The following is a 16,876-nucleotide window of genomic DNA, read 5'->3' as shown; positions in this document are numbered from 1 at the left end:
AGAACGTTTGCAAAACCCTGCCTCCTATTCCAAACCTCTGCAATTGAAGTCTTGGACCTAAAACGAGGGGCTTTTTGCATTTATTCCCTTTTACACTTTGTCCAGTAGGACAAGGTGCCCCCTCTGACTAGATGGGGTCAAAGAAGACCTCAAATGTATTCTCACACTCAAGAAACTGAAAGGAATATTTAGCTGACTCTTTTTAGTCCAGGGAAGAGAATGTTTATTTGAATCTTAATGGAGTCCAAGGACAGCAGGGCTGGCACTAGGTAATAGGAAGACATGGATGCTGTGGATTTAGTTCCCCCAAATCTCACCTGTATTGGGTTCACCCCAGGGGCCTGACGTGGTACTTCCCTGCCTCAGGGCAGTGGACCATCTGTCTGTCCCGGGATGGCCTGGGGACTTGAAAGAATTCACAAGCCCCGACTAATTACACCTTGCAGAGCCCAGAGGTCTCCCACTGTCTCCTGAGAGGAGTGATGTCCCAGGATCCTCCCGCTGATCCAGGCCCCGGGAAGGGCACAGGCCCGCACCCACCCTCTCCTGCCATCCTGGCAGCTGGGTTGCATGCCAACACTGCCTGAGGGACACCTTGGCCCAGCTGGTGCCAATGTTCAGACCACATGGAAGGCAAAGCGCTCTCTTTATTGCTCTAGCTTGGCCCACCAGCGTGTCTCCCAGGACGCTGCTCTGTCCTCGTGGGCTGAAAGGATGCAGTGGTGGTCACACCGGGGCCTGGCCTGGCTGCCCACCTGGCACTGGCCTCAGTCGGTCTTCCTGAAGCCTGGAAGGCAAAGCCCACAGAATGGCATGAGATTCTGAAAGCAGTCAGGCCTCCTCCCCACCATTACCCCAGATGCCCAAATGCCCCTCATAGCTGGGATAAGGCAGTCATGACCCACAGCCATTGCAACAAATTTCCCCTTTATGCATGAGATGGATTAAAGGAGACAAAAGTTCATGACACGGAGGCACACAGCCCCTGGTCTCTCAGTTTTGTGATTTAATGGTAGACACAGAGCTGCTGGTCAAGAAAGGGGATGGGGATCTTCTTTAGCCTGCCCAGCCACCCTAGCTGTGTGATTCTGGGCAAGTCACTCTACCTCTCTGATGAATGTAACTGACTAATGAGTTTCCTCATCAGCCAAGTGTAAGATAACTGAAACCCCCTCTCACCCCCAGCTGGGCAAATAAAATCACAAAAAAGATACTGTTTGGAGAGATGCAAAGTTCTATGAGAGAATGAGGAATACCCAGGTCCCCTCCACTTTCCTACAATGGTTCAGACTTAAGGACTTTTACATCCATTCCTCACTTGATTTTCACAACACCTTTGTGCTGTAGGTATTATTACACCCATTTTCCAGTTGAGGAAACTGAGGCTAAAAGAGGCTCTAGAGCCCCAGAAATGCTAAATTGAAGGAGGCAGGACTTGAACCCAAGCCCATGACTCCAGGCCCTGTGCTCTTTCCAGTATGCTAAGCCTCATTTGCAACAGAAGACCCTGGCAGGGAGAGAAAGTGAACATAGAAGAATGTAAAAGTTACCTATCAGCCTAAACTTCTGAAAGAGGGGAATGAAGCCATGCAGGACGCTGTGGATCCGGTACACTGTCAAGAACGGAGGAGAAAAAGGTGATGGAGCTCTGTGTCCCCTCGAAGGAATCGGGGTCAGACCTCCCCCTGCCTGCCCTTGAACAAAGGTCTAACCCATAAAAACAAAGCTCTGATGGTGGAATTTCAGGCTGCAGGTTAAGCTTAGATAATGGTATTGAGTACTTATTATTAAAAACAACCATGAGCAGCAATAACAATGCCAGGAAGCTCAGAGAATTCAGTACCTCACTCCATTAACTGCCTTGTTTTCAGTATCTGGCTAATTCTGTTTGTTTGCCACTTTAAACTGTCTTTGTTGTATTTTTATGGAGCTGCCCATTTTTTCCATGGGGTTTTGCCAACGACCTCACATTGACCTTGAAAGCGGTCAGGAAGCAAACACGAGCATAAAGAAATCTTTATAAAAAGTTTAGGTCGTGGCTTTCCAGCCCTTGGCGAGCCCCTGCGGCCAGCCCAGCCGCTGCCCTCCCAGAGACAGGGTGCGAGGGTCTTACCCAGGCCAAAGTAGATGCCAACGGTCTCCAAGGAGGCGAAGGTGAGCAGCCCGACCCCAAGGGACATGAACCAGTCTGCAGGGGCAGCGGGGGAGAGAATGGTCATCCTGCAAGTCTGGACCTCTGCCCCCTGTTCTCACCCCCCACACACACTCACCTTTATAATAGTGATAACACACCAGCAAGGCCCCAATGGCAAAGCAGAGGAGGACGAAATGGAAAAACTCATCTGTAAAGGCAGAGGTGAAGATTACTGTTTGCTTCTTTCTCTCTTTTTAATTAACTAAAATATTCCTGTCTCTGCTCAAAGGGAGCTTTATTCAGAGAAGCTGCTCCTGACCAGCCCAACAAAAACAGCACCCCAAGCCCCACCCGTTTCAGCCCTCACCTCACTTTATTATTTTTCTAACACTTATCACCACTCAACTTGCTGGATTTTCACTGCTGTGTTTATCCTCTGACCCACTCTGTAGGATGGTGGTTGGGGATTTTGCCCATGATCTAAAGCGGCGCCAGGCATGCAGAGGTGTCCGACGCCTTATTTGTCGAATGATGCTAAATACAATTGTAAAAAATGCACGTGCCTAGTTTAAAAGTTTCCCATTGCTCCATTCTCCCTTCCTAATCCAACTCCTTAAAAGCAAGCAGTGATTGACAAAACTTTTCCAAGTATATACATGCACATTCAAAAAAAACAAAAGCAGGATCGGTTTGTGTACCTGCTGCTCTATGGTTTGTTTTCCTCTCTTTGATAGATTGGGGCCATCCTTTCTATCTCCGAGCATATACAGATCTGCCCTGTTCTTTTATATATATATATAAATTTATTTATGTATTTATTTTTGGCTGCGTTGGGTCTTCGTTGCTGCGTGTGGGCTTTCTCTAGTTGTGGCGAGCGGGGGCTACTCTTCGTTATGGTGTGCGGGCTTCTCATTGCGGTGGCTTCTCTTGTTGTGGAGCACGGGCTCTAGGTGTGCGGGCTCAGTAGTTGTGGCTCGTGGGCTCTAGAGCGCAGGCTCAGTAGTTGTGGCGCACGGGCTTACTTGCTCCGCGCCATGTGGGATCTTCCCAGGCCGGGCTCGAACCTGTGTCCCCTGCATTGGCAGGTGGATTCTTAACCACTGCGCCACCAGGGAAGCCCCTGCCCTGTTCTTTCTGATGGCTGCATAGTGTTCCATGGCATAAACTTACCCTAATTTATGTAACTAGTCTCCCACTGAGGAAGCTAGAAGGGACTGATTTTCTGCACCAAACATCACCGCACATGAATGTGTCTGTGCCCTTGTGCGTGCATTTCCGTGGGCCTGGTGCCCAGAAGCAGCATTGCAGGCTCTTCCTAGTAGTTAATGGAGGTAGAGAAAGTAGCTGGGAGGCAGTGCCCATGCCCTGGGCAGGAATTCAGGGATGGTTTGTGAAGGAGGCCCCCCTGCCCTTTGCCAGGCGCTGCGGGAGTCATCAGGGGAGAGAACACAGGGGCCTTGACCCAGGCAGAGGGCTGTGATAGGGAAGATGCCAAAAAGGTTTTTAAAAGAAGAAAGAGAGGACAATTCAGAGACGGTTCCCTGGAACGAGGCAGGCTCTCTGAGTGGCCAAGGCTGCTGGGAATGTGTCCTACTTTAGTCCAGTTTGGCCATTGATGTGCTGTGAACTTTGGACAAGTGTCCTGACTCCCTTGAGCCTCAGCGTTCTCATTGATAAATCAAGGAGAGCAACCTCTACACCACTGACGGAGGGATGGATGGGGGTCTTGGAGGGGAAAGTCCTTTGTAAATGGTAAGCAGAGTGAGACTACATATCACTGCTGTCAGGCGGCATGTGGAAGGCAAGTGAACAGAAGTGAGGAGGGTATTTCTGGTTTTGTTTTTGTTATTTTTTTTTGGGCGGGAAAATCAAAAGATTATTTCTAGAACATTCTTGGCTCTGAAATCAATTTGTCCTTTAGGGGAAAAAAAGATGTCAGGCAGAACTAGACTTAACGTCTAAGAAAGCATTAGGCTTAGGTCTGTTCAGAGATGTGACAGAGTGGGGGTGAAAACTCTTTCCTCACCCAAATCTTCAGGAATGCAAAATGAATTCCTAGCAGAGAATTTCTCCCTGATCTTTCCCCCATTTTCTTATGAGTAAATACTTAGAAAATACAAGTGTTTTTAAAAAGAGAGAGACTGCAGAGAAATGTAAGACCAAACAGAGGGCTGGACGGGTAGGGCAGCTTAGTTTGAAAGAGCAAAAAATTAGAAATAACCTAAACATCTATCAAGTGGGGAATGGTAAATACATTATAAGGTACCCACACTGTGGAATTGGATTCAGTTGTAAGATGTCATAAGCATTCAGGACTCACCATATCTGGGGCAGGGATTAATGGAAGAAAGAGAGTTTGAGGTAAGCCTTAAAGATAGCCAAGGCAGTAGGAGTTGGATGAAAGGGAAGATTTTGTGTGTGCGTGTGTGTGTGTGTGCGTGCGCGCGTGCGTGCGCATATTCACGTGCCATGAGACAGGTAAGAAGGTGGGACCAAGGCACAGACCCAGTACAGTGAAGGCTTCAACCAGGTGAGCGCAGGGTAAGTGAATTTCTGGGAAGAGAACTTCAAGTTTTAGGGAACTAGAAGTTTTGGGGGCTGAAGAGATCAGGCCTGGATAAGGACTCCAAGGTGTATTGGAGCCAAGAGGGACCTAGGGGATCACCCTTGTCTGTTTTTTCTGATTTCAGCCATCCACACACCACCTTTGTGGGTTTTGCCCTTTCTACGTAGCACTGCTTATGACCTTCACGATTTCTTGCTACCCAAGGACCACCTGTACTATTTACTTAAAGTTTTTCTTTAAGCAGATTCTTATTTTTCCTTAAATAGATTTACTTGAAAAGGAAACTTCATGTCACAACACTAAGTGGAAAACTAGGATCCCATGTCTTAAGAACAAACACAAGGCCCATAAAGCAAGACGGTGAAGGTCTGCCCGCCGCTGCCTGCAGATGGCTCTGCGCACAGTCCTGATCTCTGTGTCCGGAGCAAGGGTCAGGGTGGCGCTAAAGGCCCAGGGGCTCCAAGCAGAGAAAGAGAGGGGAAAGGGCAGTCACCTTCTCACTTGGGGGTATAATGCCATGTCCTGAAGCAACCTGGACATGGCCTGCGCTTTGGGAATCTCGGTTTTAGTGGGATGAGGCTCACTTCATAGCCCGGGACAGCTCGACAGCACGTCCCGGTTCATGTAGCTTGATGGAGGCAGAGCCAGGGGCTCGGACACAGGTCTCCCACTCCCTAAAGGCGGGCTTTTGAACAACTCAAAATATTTCTAGAGGGCTTCCCTGGTGGTCCCGTGGTAAAGAATCCGCCTGCCAATGCAGGGGACGTGGGTTCGATCCCTGGTCGGGGAACTAAGATCCCACATGCCGCAGGGCAGCTAAGCCCGCGCACCGCAACTACTGAGCCTGCACTCTAGAGCCCGTGCCCTGGAACAAGAGAAGCCACTGCAATGAGAAGCCCACGCACCGCAACGAAGAGGAGCCCCCTCTCGCCACAATTAGAGAAAGCCTGCACACGTATACCCAACACAGCCAAAAATAAATAAATAAATTTATATATAAAAAACAAAACAAAAACTATGGTCTCGGGAGTTCCCTGGTGGCATAGTGGTTAGGATTCCAGGCTTTCACTGCTGGGACCCGAGTTCAATCCCTGGTCAGTGGACTAAAAAGATTCCACATGCCTCGCAATGTGGCCAAAAGAACCCCCCAAACCCCCCCAAAAAACATGGCCTCCTTTCCCACCCTTACCCTCCTCCCTGAAGCCCCCACGATTCCAGGCCTGGAGTCGAGGCAGCCCCTCCGGTTCTCATCACTCCTTCCCTAGAGTCCTGTCTAATCTAACCTCACAGCTTCCTCGGCCCAGCCTGTTCCCAGCTCCCCATTATGGCCATAAGGTCTGGAGGGCGTTTATCATGCTAGTGACTTGGCGTACAGCAGAAAGAGCACAGGACCAGGATCCAAGCCCAAGTCGTGTCACTCACTAGCTGTAAGACCACTCCCCGTCCTTGAGCCTCAGTTTCTATATCTGCAAAACAGGAAACATCGTACCACCTTCTCAAGGTGACTCTAAGCTGAGGATTTTGCAAACCGCAGGGCCCACAGCAGAGACGGGCCATGATTACTGTCGTTCCAGGCCACCAGCTGACTTTCTACCCAGAGAAATCTGGACCAGACAAAAGCAGCAGCCCTGGAACCCCAAGTTCCTTACCATCCTTCTTTATATTTAGTCTTCTTAACTGAGAGGGCTCCACTTCTCCTTGGGAACAAGAGAGAGACGAGGGTTTAACTCTGACACGGTATAGCTGGTGGGATTCTCGCTCCCCTGCCTCACTGAGAATGGCTCTCCCAGGTTCTATTTCCTGGATCAGAGGGCACTCACTGCAGGACCGGTCAGGGCAAAGCTTGAAGGTGGGGTGGCTGTCCTTGGACCTCCACTGATGCCCTCCTCCTCCACAGGCATGTGTCTGTTCTGTTCCATGTCCCCTGAGCCCGGAGGCCCCTTTCCTGGATCACAGTGACACTCTGGCTGGTGACGGCATTGCTGCTGGGACTGATCTCCCTCCCCCCCCAGGCTGCCTGTGGTTCTGTCCCAGCCCCTGGAATCCAGGCCGCCTCCCACTCCCCTCTTGGAGCTTGCATATTTACCACTCTCTGGATTAGAGCCTCTCCTTCGGAGTCCTGGAAATTAGAAACTCAACATTAGTGCCCAGGCCAGCTTGGGGCCTTAACGAGTGCCACAGGTGACTTCTGAAAACGCCCCTGTTGAATTCTCCAGCCCCCAGGGGATCTTTCTATCTATAGATTGTTATTAATAACCCCTTTGTTCTTGCCTGGACCCCCTTTCTAACCCCACTGGCCCCCTGTCTCATGCTACAGCCAGCCCCGCCTGCTTGCTGAGCCCAGGTCAGAGCCCCAGGCCCCAAGCAGACTTGGAGTCCCATCTCTCACAGCCATGCACCTGATAGCACCTGCCTCTTTTGGGGGAAAGACGGTGCCCAGACCTCGTTCAACACCAGTACCAACGACCCCTCTCCCCTAAAAGACACTCACCTGATTCCTCAGATGTTACCACCTCCCCGGGGGCACCTGCACAGAAGGGAAATCAGTGACTGCATATTCATATCCTCTGGGTGGGGAGAAGTTACACTGCAGAGAGACTTCCCATTGATCTGCAGGGGGCACTGGAGCAAACTGGAGGGTTCCTCTTTCATCTAAAGGGGCAGGCACCACCCCACAGTCCCCGAAAGCTGCCGCAGCAATGCCTGCCCCATGTTACAGGTCTTCTAATTTCCCACGAGAAGCCAGAAATCCAGGTTTTTATATAAACTTCTTGACTATAAAAAAAAGCTGGCAATTCATATTCCATCGAAGCAAAGATATCACGGTTTGTGAGAATGACGTCATTTTATGGAAGGAAAACTACTGCCAATTATAACTGCAAGTTGCCAGTGATTTTAAGAGGCACCCTGATTTCACAGATCTCCAGATGTGAAAAACTGTTAGTTGTAGACGTGATGAAATATATTAAGAACAGTAATAATAATAAAGATACTCTGTGGGCCAGATAATATACATCTGTACACACAGGCCACCAGTTCGCAATCTGTGCCTGTTTATTCCTATCCAGATGCAGGTGAGGACACTTCGCCACGTGGCTCCAGCCCCACCAGGCCCTGAGCTTGTGGAAGCCAAGCTGGGTTGTACCATGGGGGCCCTGGCTCCTGACCCCAGTGTGGAGCTCCTGTCTGGGCTGCCTAGGGTGAATCGAGCCCTATACCTGCCCTGAGGTGCAGCCTTCCCTTTAATCTGGCCTGGGTGGCCCTCCCACCTCATTCACACTCTAGTTTTTTTTTTTAAATATTTATTTACTTAGGCTGCGCTGGGTCTTAGTTGTGGCACGCAGGAACTTTAGTTGTGGCATGCAGACTCTTAGCTGTGGCATACATAAGGGATCTAGTTCTCCAACCAGGGATCGAACCCGGGCCCCCTGCATTGGGAACGCGGAGTGTTTCCCACTGAACCACCAGGGAAGTCCCCACCCTCTGGTTCTTGGCGTCTACTCTATTCCCAGTGACTTCTCTCCTAGCCTGTCACCTTCTTCCCCTCAAGGGGAGGCAGGAGTTCCCACTCTGTACACTTCCGCCCTCCAGATCAGCCCCAGGACACAAACACCTGAAGGGGGCACTCAGCTCATGGCAATAAACACTCAGTATGCTGAACTGTCTTTAGGCTAATGTGCAAACAGGAGCCAGTGTCTGCGAGTGACCAGAGAGGCCAGCACCAAGGGTACAGAAGGCAAACCAAGAACGGCATGAAATGAGACTCCGGCCGTGTAATTACCAAATACCTCTGGTGTCTCGGGAGGGGGGAGGTGGGGCGGGGAATTCATTACTTGGGGGAACTAATTCACAAATACGTGACAATATCTACGTTTTCTACAGTGAACATGACTTACTTTTTGATGAGAAAAAAACATTAAAAATGTATGTATATGTAACAGTTTCTCTCTCATTTTACACTCAGTGAAAACTTTCTTATACTACTTAATTAACAACATTTTAAAAAATTAGATAGTACCTGTTTTTGTTTAAAAAAAAAGAAAAAGAAAATCAGAAAATTCAGATGAAAGAAAATAGTATGGAGATTACTCACAATGCTGCCACCCAGTGGCAGCCACTGGTAATACCTTGATGCAGAATATTAAGGTATTTCATTTCCATTTCTTTGAATGTATTTGTGTTTCCCGTTGTATTTCTTGGGTTATTATCTGGCATTAGGAGACTAAGCGGATTATGTAAATGTTGGATTAAACAAAGTTAAACAGGTTTTCTTATCTGGCAGTGTTCATTTATGAGGCTTTTTGGCAAACTGGTTCATTCCTACAAACTCCTCCATCTCATCAAAGTGCTACCAAGCAAAGTGCCATAATATTTATATCTGCTCGCTGTAAAAATCATGATGCTTAGAGACAATTACTCCGTAATTTGAGTTTTGTAGAAATCGGGTCCTTAATTTTCCCTTGCATGCTTAAACAACCCAGTATTCCAAGAGAGAGGGTACTGATTAAGTTCCATCTTGCTGGTTGGAAAGCAGAGGCCCAGAAAGGTTGGGTGACTGGTCACAGTCAACCTGCAAGTCAGGGTTATAGATCAGAAGAGATTCCAGGACAGTCTGACTGTGGCAGAAAATGCCTGCCCCCACCTCCATCTGCCCATGTTATAACCACTCACCTTGCCACATCTCCTATATCTGCCCAGGACTTTGAGCTCATGAAACACCCTCATCACCTTGTTTCCTCCCAACAAAGCCCTAAGCCTTCATGTCCTTTGTTTAATTCTGTTTCCCCCAAAGCCACTGGACAGACAATCACCTTCATAGAGTTGAAGCTCATCCTTCAAAACGTCAGGCTCCCCATGCTCAGCACCTGGGTGTAGACAAAGCCTGTTAGTCAGCTCCCCCCAGTTACAGCATCCCAGAGTGGCTTCTCTCTCCTGGTGTCGGAAGCCTTAAAAAGTAACAGTCTTTGCGCTGGGGGTGAGGTGGGCGCTCTTCAAGAGGCAAGACAGCTGTACAAGAGCTTTCCTGATGCTCTGTCTGACGCCCCTCACACGCCCCGAGGTGACTGTGTTCCGCTGACTAAAGAAGAATTGGGGGCCTGAGAGGACCTGGGCCTCGTTCAAAGTCAGTAATAAGAGTTGCCATTTTTTGAGCACTTACTATGTACCAACACTGAACTAAGTAATTTATAGTTAATATTTCATTTGATCCTCTTGGAAATGCTGTGAAGAAGGTATTAATGCCTCTCCCTCCCCATTTTACAGATAAGGAAACTGAGGCTCACAAAAGTTAAGTTATTTGCTGAAAGTCACACAGTCAGGAAGCAGAAATTCCAGGGTTCAAACCCAGGTCTGTCACCAAGGCCTGCATCTCTAATCATTTTTATCTCCAAAAATAGAACCCAGAGCTCAGCTCCAGAGTCATGAGAGCATTTATTAAACACCTAAGTGTGCCAGGATCTGTACTAGGCATTAATCCAGGCTCTTTCCCCCAAGTTCTTTTCTTCCCACAATCAATTTAGGCTAACATTTATTAAAGTTTTTTTTTAAAAAAACAAAATTATATTCTTCTGGTTATAAAGATAAAAAAGATTATTGTAAAATATCTATGGTATAAGTCAATTCAAAAAAAACAAGAAAATGAAAATCACCCATAATTTAACCATCCAGAGATAACCACTATTAACATTTTGATATTCTTCCTTCCAGTCTTGTTTACAATCATGTATGTGTGAATTTTTACAAAGTGTATATGAGATCAAATGAATTCTATGATTTGAATTTCTCTTTTTCACTTTAGAGATGTATGAAGACCAGAGCTCTGACCAGGACAGGGTGTAGCATCACTGCTCTATGTTGCTGTTGTTGGACGTTAGGTTGTTTCTATTGTTGCCCTACTATAAATAACACTGCAAGGAACAAATTTTCACACCGGGGACTTCCCTGGTGGTGCAGTGGTTAAGAATCTGCCTGCCAATGCAGGGGACACGGGTTCAAGCCCTGGTCCAGGAAGATCTCACATGCCACACAGCAACTAAGCCCATGCGCCACAACTACTGAGTCTGTGCTCTAGAGCCTGTGAGCCACAACTATTGAGCGCGTGTGCCACAACTACTGAAGCCCTCACACCTAGAGCCCGTGCACGGCAATGAAGAGTAGCCCTCGCTCGCCACAACTAGGGAAAGCCCGAGCGCAGCAACGAAGACCCAACGCAGCCAAAAATAAATAAATAAATAAATAGATGTATTTATTTATTTTAAAAAAAAATCTTCACACGGACATGCTCAGGCCCACTGAGAAATTCAACCATCAGCCAAGTGGGCAAAGGAGAAATGGCGAGGCCTACTGCCTACTGGGTGAGCTGCCCCTGCGGGGGAGACCAGCCCCCGTCTCTGCCAACGTCTTCCAGTTACTCAGGGGCGCTAGTCCTCATTGCTGCTCTTTGCAGGGAACAAACACAAGCTGTGGGAGAACCTCAGCCTGGATCGAGCCTGGAATACCTCATTCTGGTGTCGGTTCTCAAAATTTAGTTTATGTGAGGCGTGTGGTCTGGGGGAAGAATTCTGCTTTGAGGGTTAGGGGACAGGAACTGCCATGAACTTTCTGTGTGACCTCAGACAAATCACTTACTATGTTCAATACGGCTTTCACTAAGATGAGACAAGGTCCTGTGAAGTATTGTGTTACTGAGGTGCTTTCCCTCCTGCCCAGTGTGGGGGCTGCATCACCTGTGATGCCACCACCGCCACGCTGACTCTGGGTTTGCTCGTGCTCTGTCTCCCACCTGGAATGCCCTTCCCACTTGCTCCCTTATCCTGAAGCTTAAGCTGATGTCACACCTCCTGGAGAAGGGCTTTTCCAGCTGCCCCAGCTCACACGCACCTTGCCCACCCTCCTCTGCGGTTTCTATAGCATCAACTGTCTGTGCTTGACACAGTGGGCATGAGGGTCCCTGGTGGTGCTCATCCCTCCAACCACCTTGAGCTCCTGAAGGACGAGGCCTGGGTATCACTGTCCTAAGGCTGCCCCGCCTGCAGCAGGAGTTTGATTAAAGCCTTGAAGAATGACCGCGTTGTTGGCACTCTTGGATTGGTCAGCATTCTGGAGATTCAGGCCTAGGAGTTTCTGGCTTCAGGTCCAGAGGACTCCCTTTTCCTCAGGATGACCAAGAGGGCCCCAGCAGTCCCGATGTTCCTCAGCGGGCTTGGGGACCTCCTGGTCTATCATGGATAAATTTTTTAATTATAGGAAACCAAGTTAACTGTGCTTAAAAATCAGTGCGGGAAAAAAAAACAATCAGTGCATATGTGATCTCAACTAGGCACAGAAAAAGAGGTATCAGGAAGTACATCAAGATAACAACAGCAGTATTTATCTCAAGAGATGGGATTTTGAGTGGCTTCTATTTTCTTCTTTTCTGTATTTTACAAATATCAATGCCCCCAAAAGGCTTTTTCATCATATTTTGCAAAATATCAAACAATACAGAAAATAAGAAAGCAAAAATTACTCCAAATTCTATCCAACAGGGACAATCTCTATTAACATTCACATGAATATTATTTTAGCTTTCTCCATGTGGACCGGGACACGAGCCCACGTCCCCTGCATTGGCAGGCGGACTCTCAACCACTGTGCCACCAGGGAAGCCCCATAAGATATAATTTTAAAAACTTGTTCAAGGATTGATTTTTTTCCTTTTCCATTATGGTTTATTACAGGATACTGAATATAGTTCCCTATGCATAATATATAATTTTTAACAAAAGGTATTGTAGAATTGTATGCTGTCAAGAATGAGGATAATTTTTCTGTGTTCTAATTCAATTGTTTAAGAAATTAACTCTGGCAGAAAGAATCACGTTTGTTTCTGGTGTCCCGAGTATCCATCACTGAGCCTGGCACATAGTTGATGCTCAATAAATATTTATTGAATAAATGTAAGGAGATACACTAATATGTGTTTAGTGGTTATCTAACAGAGCAAAGGATGATTTTTTTCCTTCTTTCTACTTCTTTGTATGTTCCATATTTTCTACAATTTGCCCATGTGTAATCTTTCATAATGAAAAAACGTTTGAATTTAAAAATAACAGGATAGGGACTTCCCTAGTGGCGCAGTGGTTGGGACTCCATGCTCCCAATGAGGGGTGCCCAGGTTCGATCCCTGGTCAGGGAACTAGATCCCACATGCATGCTGTGATTAAGAGTTCACATGCCACAACTAAGGAGCCGGCAAGCCTCAACTAAGGAGCCCGCGAGCCACAACTAAGATCCAGCATAACCAAATAAATAAATATTTTAAAAAACCCAAACAGGATACATTAAGAACAAAAAGCTGGGCTTCCCTGGTGGCGCAGTGGTTGAGAGTCTGCCTGCCGATGCAGGGGACACGGGTTCGTGCCCCAGTCCGGAAAGATCACACATGCTGTGGAGCGGATGGGGCCATGAGCCACGACTGCTGAGCCTGCGCATCCGGAGCCTGTGCTCCACAACGGGAGAGGCCACAACGGTGAGAGGCCCGCGTACCGCAAAAAACAAAAACAAAAACAAAAAAAAGAACAAAAAGCTATGTAGGGAGAGTGGTGCTGCATGCTAGACTCTGAGTTAGGGCCCTAACGTGGAGGAAGGTGGGGGGCTGCTGGGAGGCACTCAGGCTTGGGGCCCAAGGACTAATGGTCACCGTCTGAGCCTGAAGAATGGGCAGGGTCTGAGTTCCAGCAGCAGGCCAACCAGGGTAGGACCAGAGACCAGGATCCTGAATGTCAGTCTGTCTCAATGCTTCTAGGACTCCATGTTTATTTTCCTGCTGCTTTCTTTTAAGTGTTCAGTTTTGTTAACTACGTCCAGTCCCATGTGTATGTACTCTGGAGACCAGAAGGAAGGAACTTATGGCCACACTTGGGGGAGAACATTTGTGGGGGAGCAGCAACTCCTGAGGGTCAGAATCAGAAGACAGAACGTCCCTTCCCACCTAGGGAGGACAAACAAAGGGACAGAATCCCGTGTTGTAGCCCTCCTGCCTCTGGAAGCTCTTCTAGAACTAAACCTCACTGGCCTCGGTTTCCTCACCTGTAAAATGGGAATAACAACAATGCCTTCCTCATGGGTTGCTGAGTATTAACTGAGTTATTCCACATAAAGTGCTTGGAACGCTACCTGGCACAAAGTAAGTGCTCAATAAATGCTAGCTGTGATGTTGCTGCTGCTATAAATTCAGCCTTACCTTTTGAGTTAAAAGAATAAAAGTAGAGAGACATCCTGCTTCTTTTCAGAGAATAATGCGGCAATTTGTAATCAAAGTCCAATTAGAGATGCTCATCCCTCTAAACCCATTAAAGTGCTTGTGGGAGTAGATATGTAGGACTTGATTTGTATGAAAAATTCAAAAAGTAAAGCCTTTTGTGCAAGGATGCTCTTGAGCATGACAAACTGGGGTGGGAGGGGGGAAATCTTAACAATAGCAGTTACTTTTAGAGCTATTACTATCTGATAGGTGCTAAGCCTTTGCACCTGTAGCATGTAATCCTCACAGGTATCCTATGAGATAACTTTTGTTACCAACCCCATCTTATGCATGAGGACTCCAGGGCATACAGGGTTCAGCAATTTACCCAAGGACGCTTAGCTAGTTAGTGGCAAAGAAAGGGTATGAACCTGCAGGCTGCTTGAATGGACACATGCACTGCCCCTGATTCCAAAGTGCTCCTACGAAACTTACATGTTCCTTTACATGAGATGCAGTCACTTGAGGGGCTACTTGGGAAACATGAAAAATAGCTGCTAAGATATTATGGAATAACATGGCAAAATGCTTAGGATAAGATAGCAAAAAAAATTGTAAACCAAAGACAAAATTGTCTATACGGTAATTTTTTGGGTTCTTTTTTTTTGGCCACACTACGTGGCATATGGGATCTTAGTTCCCTGACCAGGCATCAAACACGTGGCCCCTGCAGTGGAAGCACGGATTCTAAACCACTGGACCACCAGGGAAGTCCCTATATGGTAGTTATAACTGTGTACAAGTTACATGTACAGAGAGGCAAGCTCTGGAAGGGAACATGGAAAAAGAGAGCTGTAGTACCGAGGTGGGAGGTTCAGGAGACTGGTTTTTCTTCTTTTCTCTTTTTGTTAATTTTTTTCTTTTTTTTAAATTTTTTTGGCTGCGTTGGCTTTTTGTTGCTGTGCGCAGGCTTTCTCTAGCTGTGATGAGCGGGGTCTACTCTTCGTTGCGGTGTGCAGGCTTCTCATTGCGGTGGCTTCTCTTGTTGCGGAGCACAATCTCTAGGCGTGTGGGCTTCAGTAGTTGTGGCACACGGGCTCAGTAGTTGTAGCTCGCGGGCTTAGTTGCTCCACGGCATGTGGGATTTTCCCAGACCAGGGCTTGAACCCGTGTGCCCTGCTTTGGCAGGCAGATTCTTAAACACTGCGCCACCAGGGAAGTCCAGGAGATCGGTTTTTCCATGTAAATGCTTGTCTTTAATATTTTAATATAGATTTATTTAATGAAATCATTGCTTTACCTGAGGAGGAGGATGAAGAGGAGGAAGACTTGCCTCTCTCATCTTGGTCTTGAGAATAGAGCTCAGCCTCCTCGTCTTGCTTGTGGAAATCCGTCTCTCCATCTGGGAGGCACACACAGGCAAGGATGAGTGTTTCCTGCCCTTCCCACCCCAGAGACCACCCAGGCCTCCCCAGGGGTCTACTTGGATGTGGGGAGCCAGGAGTGACTGGATTCACTGGGACACTCTTCCCAAACCCCTAGGGCCAATGGGAGGTACAGGAGACCAGGGATCTCAGAGGCCCTAGAGGCTCTAGGAAGGCCAAAGGCAGACTTTTCTCTGAATGTGGAGCCCAGAGAGGGGCTTCTAAGCCCTCCATCCTTCCCAAGAGACCACTACACTGTGTAGAGCAGTTGCCAATTTAAAATTCTCTGTAAATTACAGGGCAGGTGGGATACGATCAAGCCCTAAACCTTCACATTCCCCATTCTGGGGCCATGCAGGACGCTTCCCACCTTCTGAGGACACTCCCTAGTGCAAGTCCAAGCCCCCAGAGCCTCTGAGATTTGGGGAGCAACTGAGGGTCCACACAGCTAGAGAGTACTGGGGGACAGACTGGACCAAGCACACACATGTGCATGTGTGTAAAGTCACTACTTCTCTAGAGGTTTTGACCGTAACTTGGGCCATTCATTGTGCCGCATGAGCTGAGCAGGGTCTTCTGTTCCACCTACTGCTGGACTTCACCTCCCATGCGGCTTTGCCCAGAGGGTCAGAGAGAGCAAACATACGGTCTAGATCTTCTGATTCTCCGTGGACTCGACTGTGGTCCTGAAGTGATCCTGAAGTCTCCATGGCCTCCCCTGTTGGAATAACAATAGTAATTAATATTACCTTAGTTAATATGTTTAATATATAAAGAGCTTGGCAAATAAATAAGAAAAATATAAACATCCAATATTCAAAGGTACAAGAACAATTTATGAAAAAAGAAATACACAATTAGGGAAATTTGAATAATGATCACCTTTTGATACTATTAAGAGCTTATTTTTTAAAAAAGAGACTTTAGTTTTTACAGCAGTTCTAGGTTCACAGCAAGACTGAGTGGAAGGTAAAAAAAAAAAAAAAAAAAAAAATTGAGTGGAAGGTACAAAGGTTGCCCATATATCCCCTGCTCCTAAACGTGCATAGCCTCCCCTGTTATCAACATCCTCCATTAGAGAATTTATTTTTTTAGGTGTGATATTTATATTGAAGTTATATTTATTTAAAGTATTCTTACATTTAGAGATAAATACTGCAATGTTTATGATGAAATTATATGATGTCTAGGACATGCTTCAAAATAATCTGATTATTTGAATAAGGGAGTTGGAGGGCGTAGGTGGGGGTCCAAATATAACAAACACGACCACGAGTTAATAATTGTTGGAGCTATAACAAAATATAAATAGTAGTTAGATCTCTGAGTGGTAGCATTATGGGTATTTTTACTTTGCCTTTTCTAAATTTTTAGCAGTATTGCTTTTTTCTTTTCCTTGTTTTTTCTTTTTCCACTATAGTTTATTACAAGATATTGAGTATAGTTCTCTGTGCTATACAGTAAATCCTTGTTATTTATCTATTTTATATATGGTGGTGTGCATCTGTTAATCCCATACTCCTAATTTC

At 46.9% G+C, this 16,876-nt stretch overlaps 1 protein-coding gene across 4 annotated transcripts in view; it reads right to left on the bottom strand.

Moving 5' to 3' along the window:
* Positions 1 to 630: 630 nt before the first annotated feature.
* The window catches only part of TMEM40 (transmembrane protein 40), a 29,945-nt gene continuing 13,699 nt past the window's right edge, over positions 631 to 16,876 (bottom strand). For 2 of the 4 annotated variants that reach the window (XM_024756462.1, XM_024756463.1), the window contains exons 2-11: positions 15,994 to 16,065; positions 15,224 to 15,325; positions 9,512 to 9,565; positions 7,192 to 7,227; positions 6,787 to 6,819; positions 6,350 to 6,397; positions 2,271 to 2,342; positions 2,114 to 2,188; positions 1,551 to 1,613; positions 631 to 787 (exon numbers count right to left, since the gene is read on the bottom strand). In XM_024756462.1, coding sequence (XP_024612230.1) covers positions 768 to 787; positions 1,551 to 1,613; positions 2,114 to 2,188; positions 2,271 to 2,342; positions 6,350 to 6,397; positions 6,787 to 6,819; positions 7,192 to 7,227; positions 9,512 to 9,565; positions 15,224 to 15,325; positions 15,994 to 16,057 — 567 coding nt within the window. In that variant the 5' untranslated portion in view covers positions 16,058 to 16,065 and the 3' untranslated portion in view covers positions 631 to 767. Of the gene's footprint in view, positions 788 to 1,550; positions 1,614 to 2,113; positions 2,189 to 2,270; positions 2,343 to 6,349; positions 6,398 to 6,786; positions 6,820 to 7,191; positions 7,228 to 9,511; positions 9,566 to 15,223; positions 15,326 to 15,883; positions 15,953 to 15,993; positions 16,066 to 16,876 lie in introns of those variants that run through there. The other 2 variants (XM_024756465.1, XM_024756466.1) reach the window with 2 other exon arrangements.

Source organism: Neophocaena asiaeorientalis, unplaced genomic scaffold (assembly GCF_003031525.2).
Source record: "Neophocaena asiaeorientalis asiaeorientalis breed wild unplaced genomic scaffold, Neophocaena_asiaeorientalis_V1.1 scaffold392, whole genome shotgun sequence".
NCBI classification, from domain to species: Eukaryota; Metazoa; Chordata; class Mammalia; order Artiodactyla; family Phocoenidae; genus Neophocaena; species Neophocaena asiaeorientalis.
The sequence above is the reverse complement of the archived record's forward strand: the minus strand, read 5'-3'. Positions and strand labels throughout refer to the sequence as shown.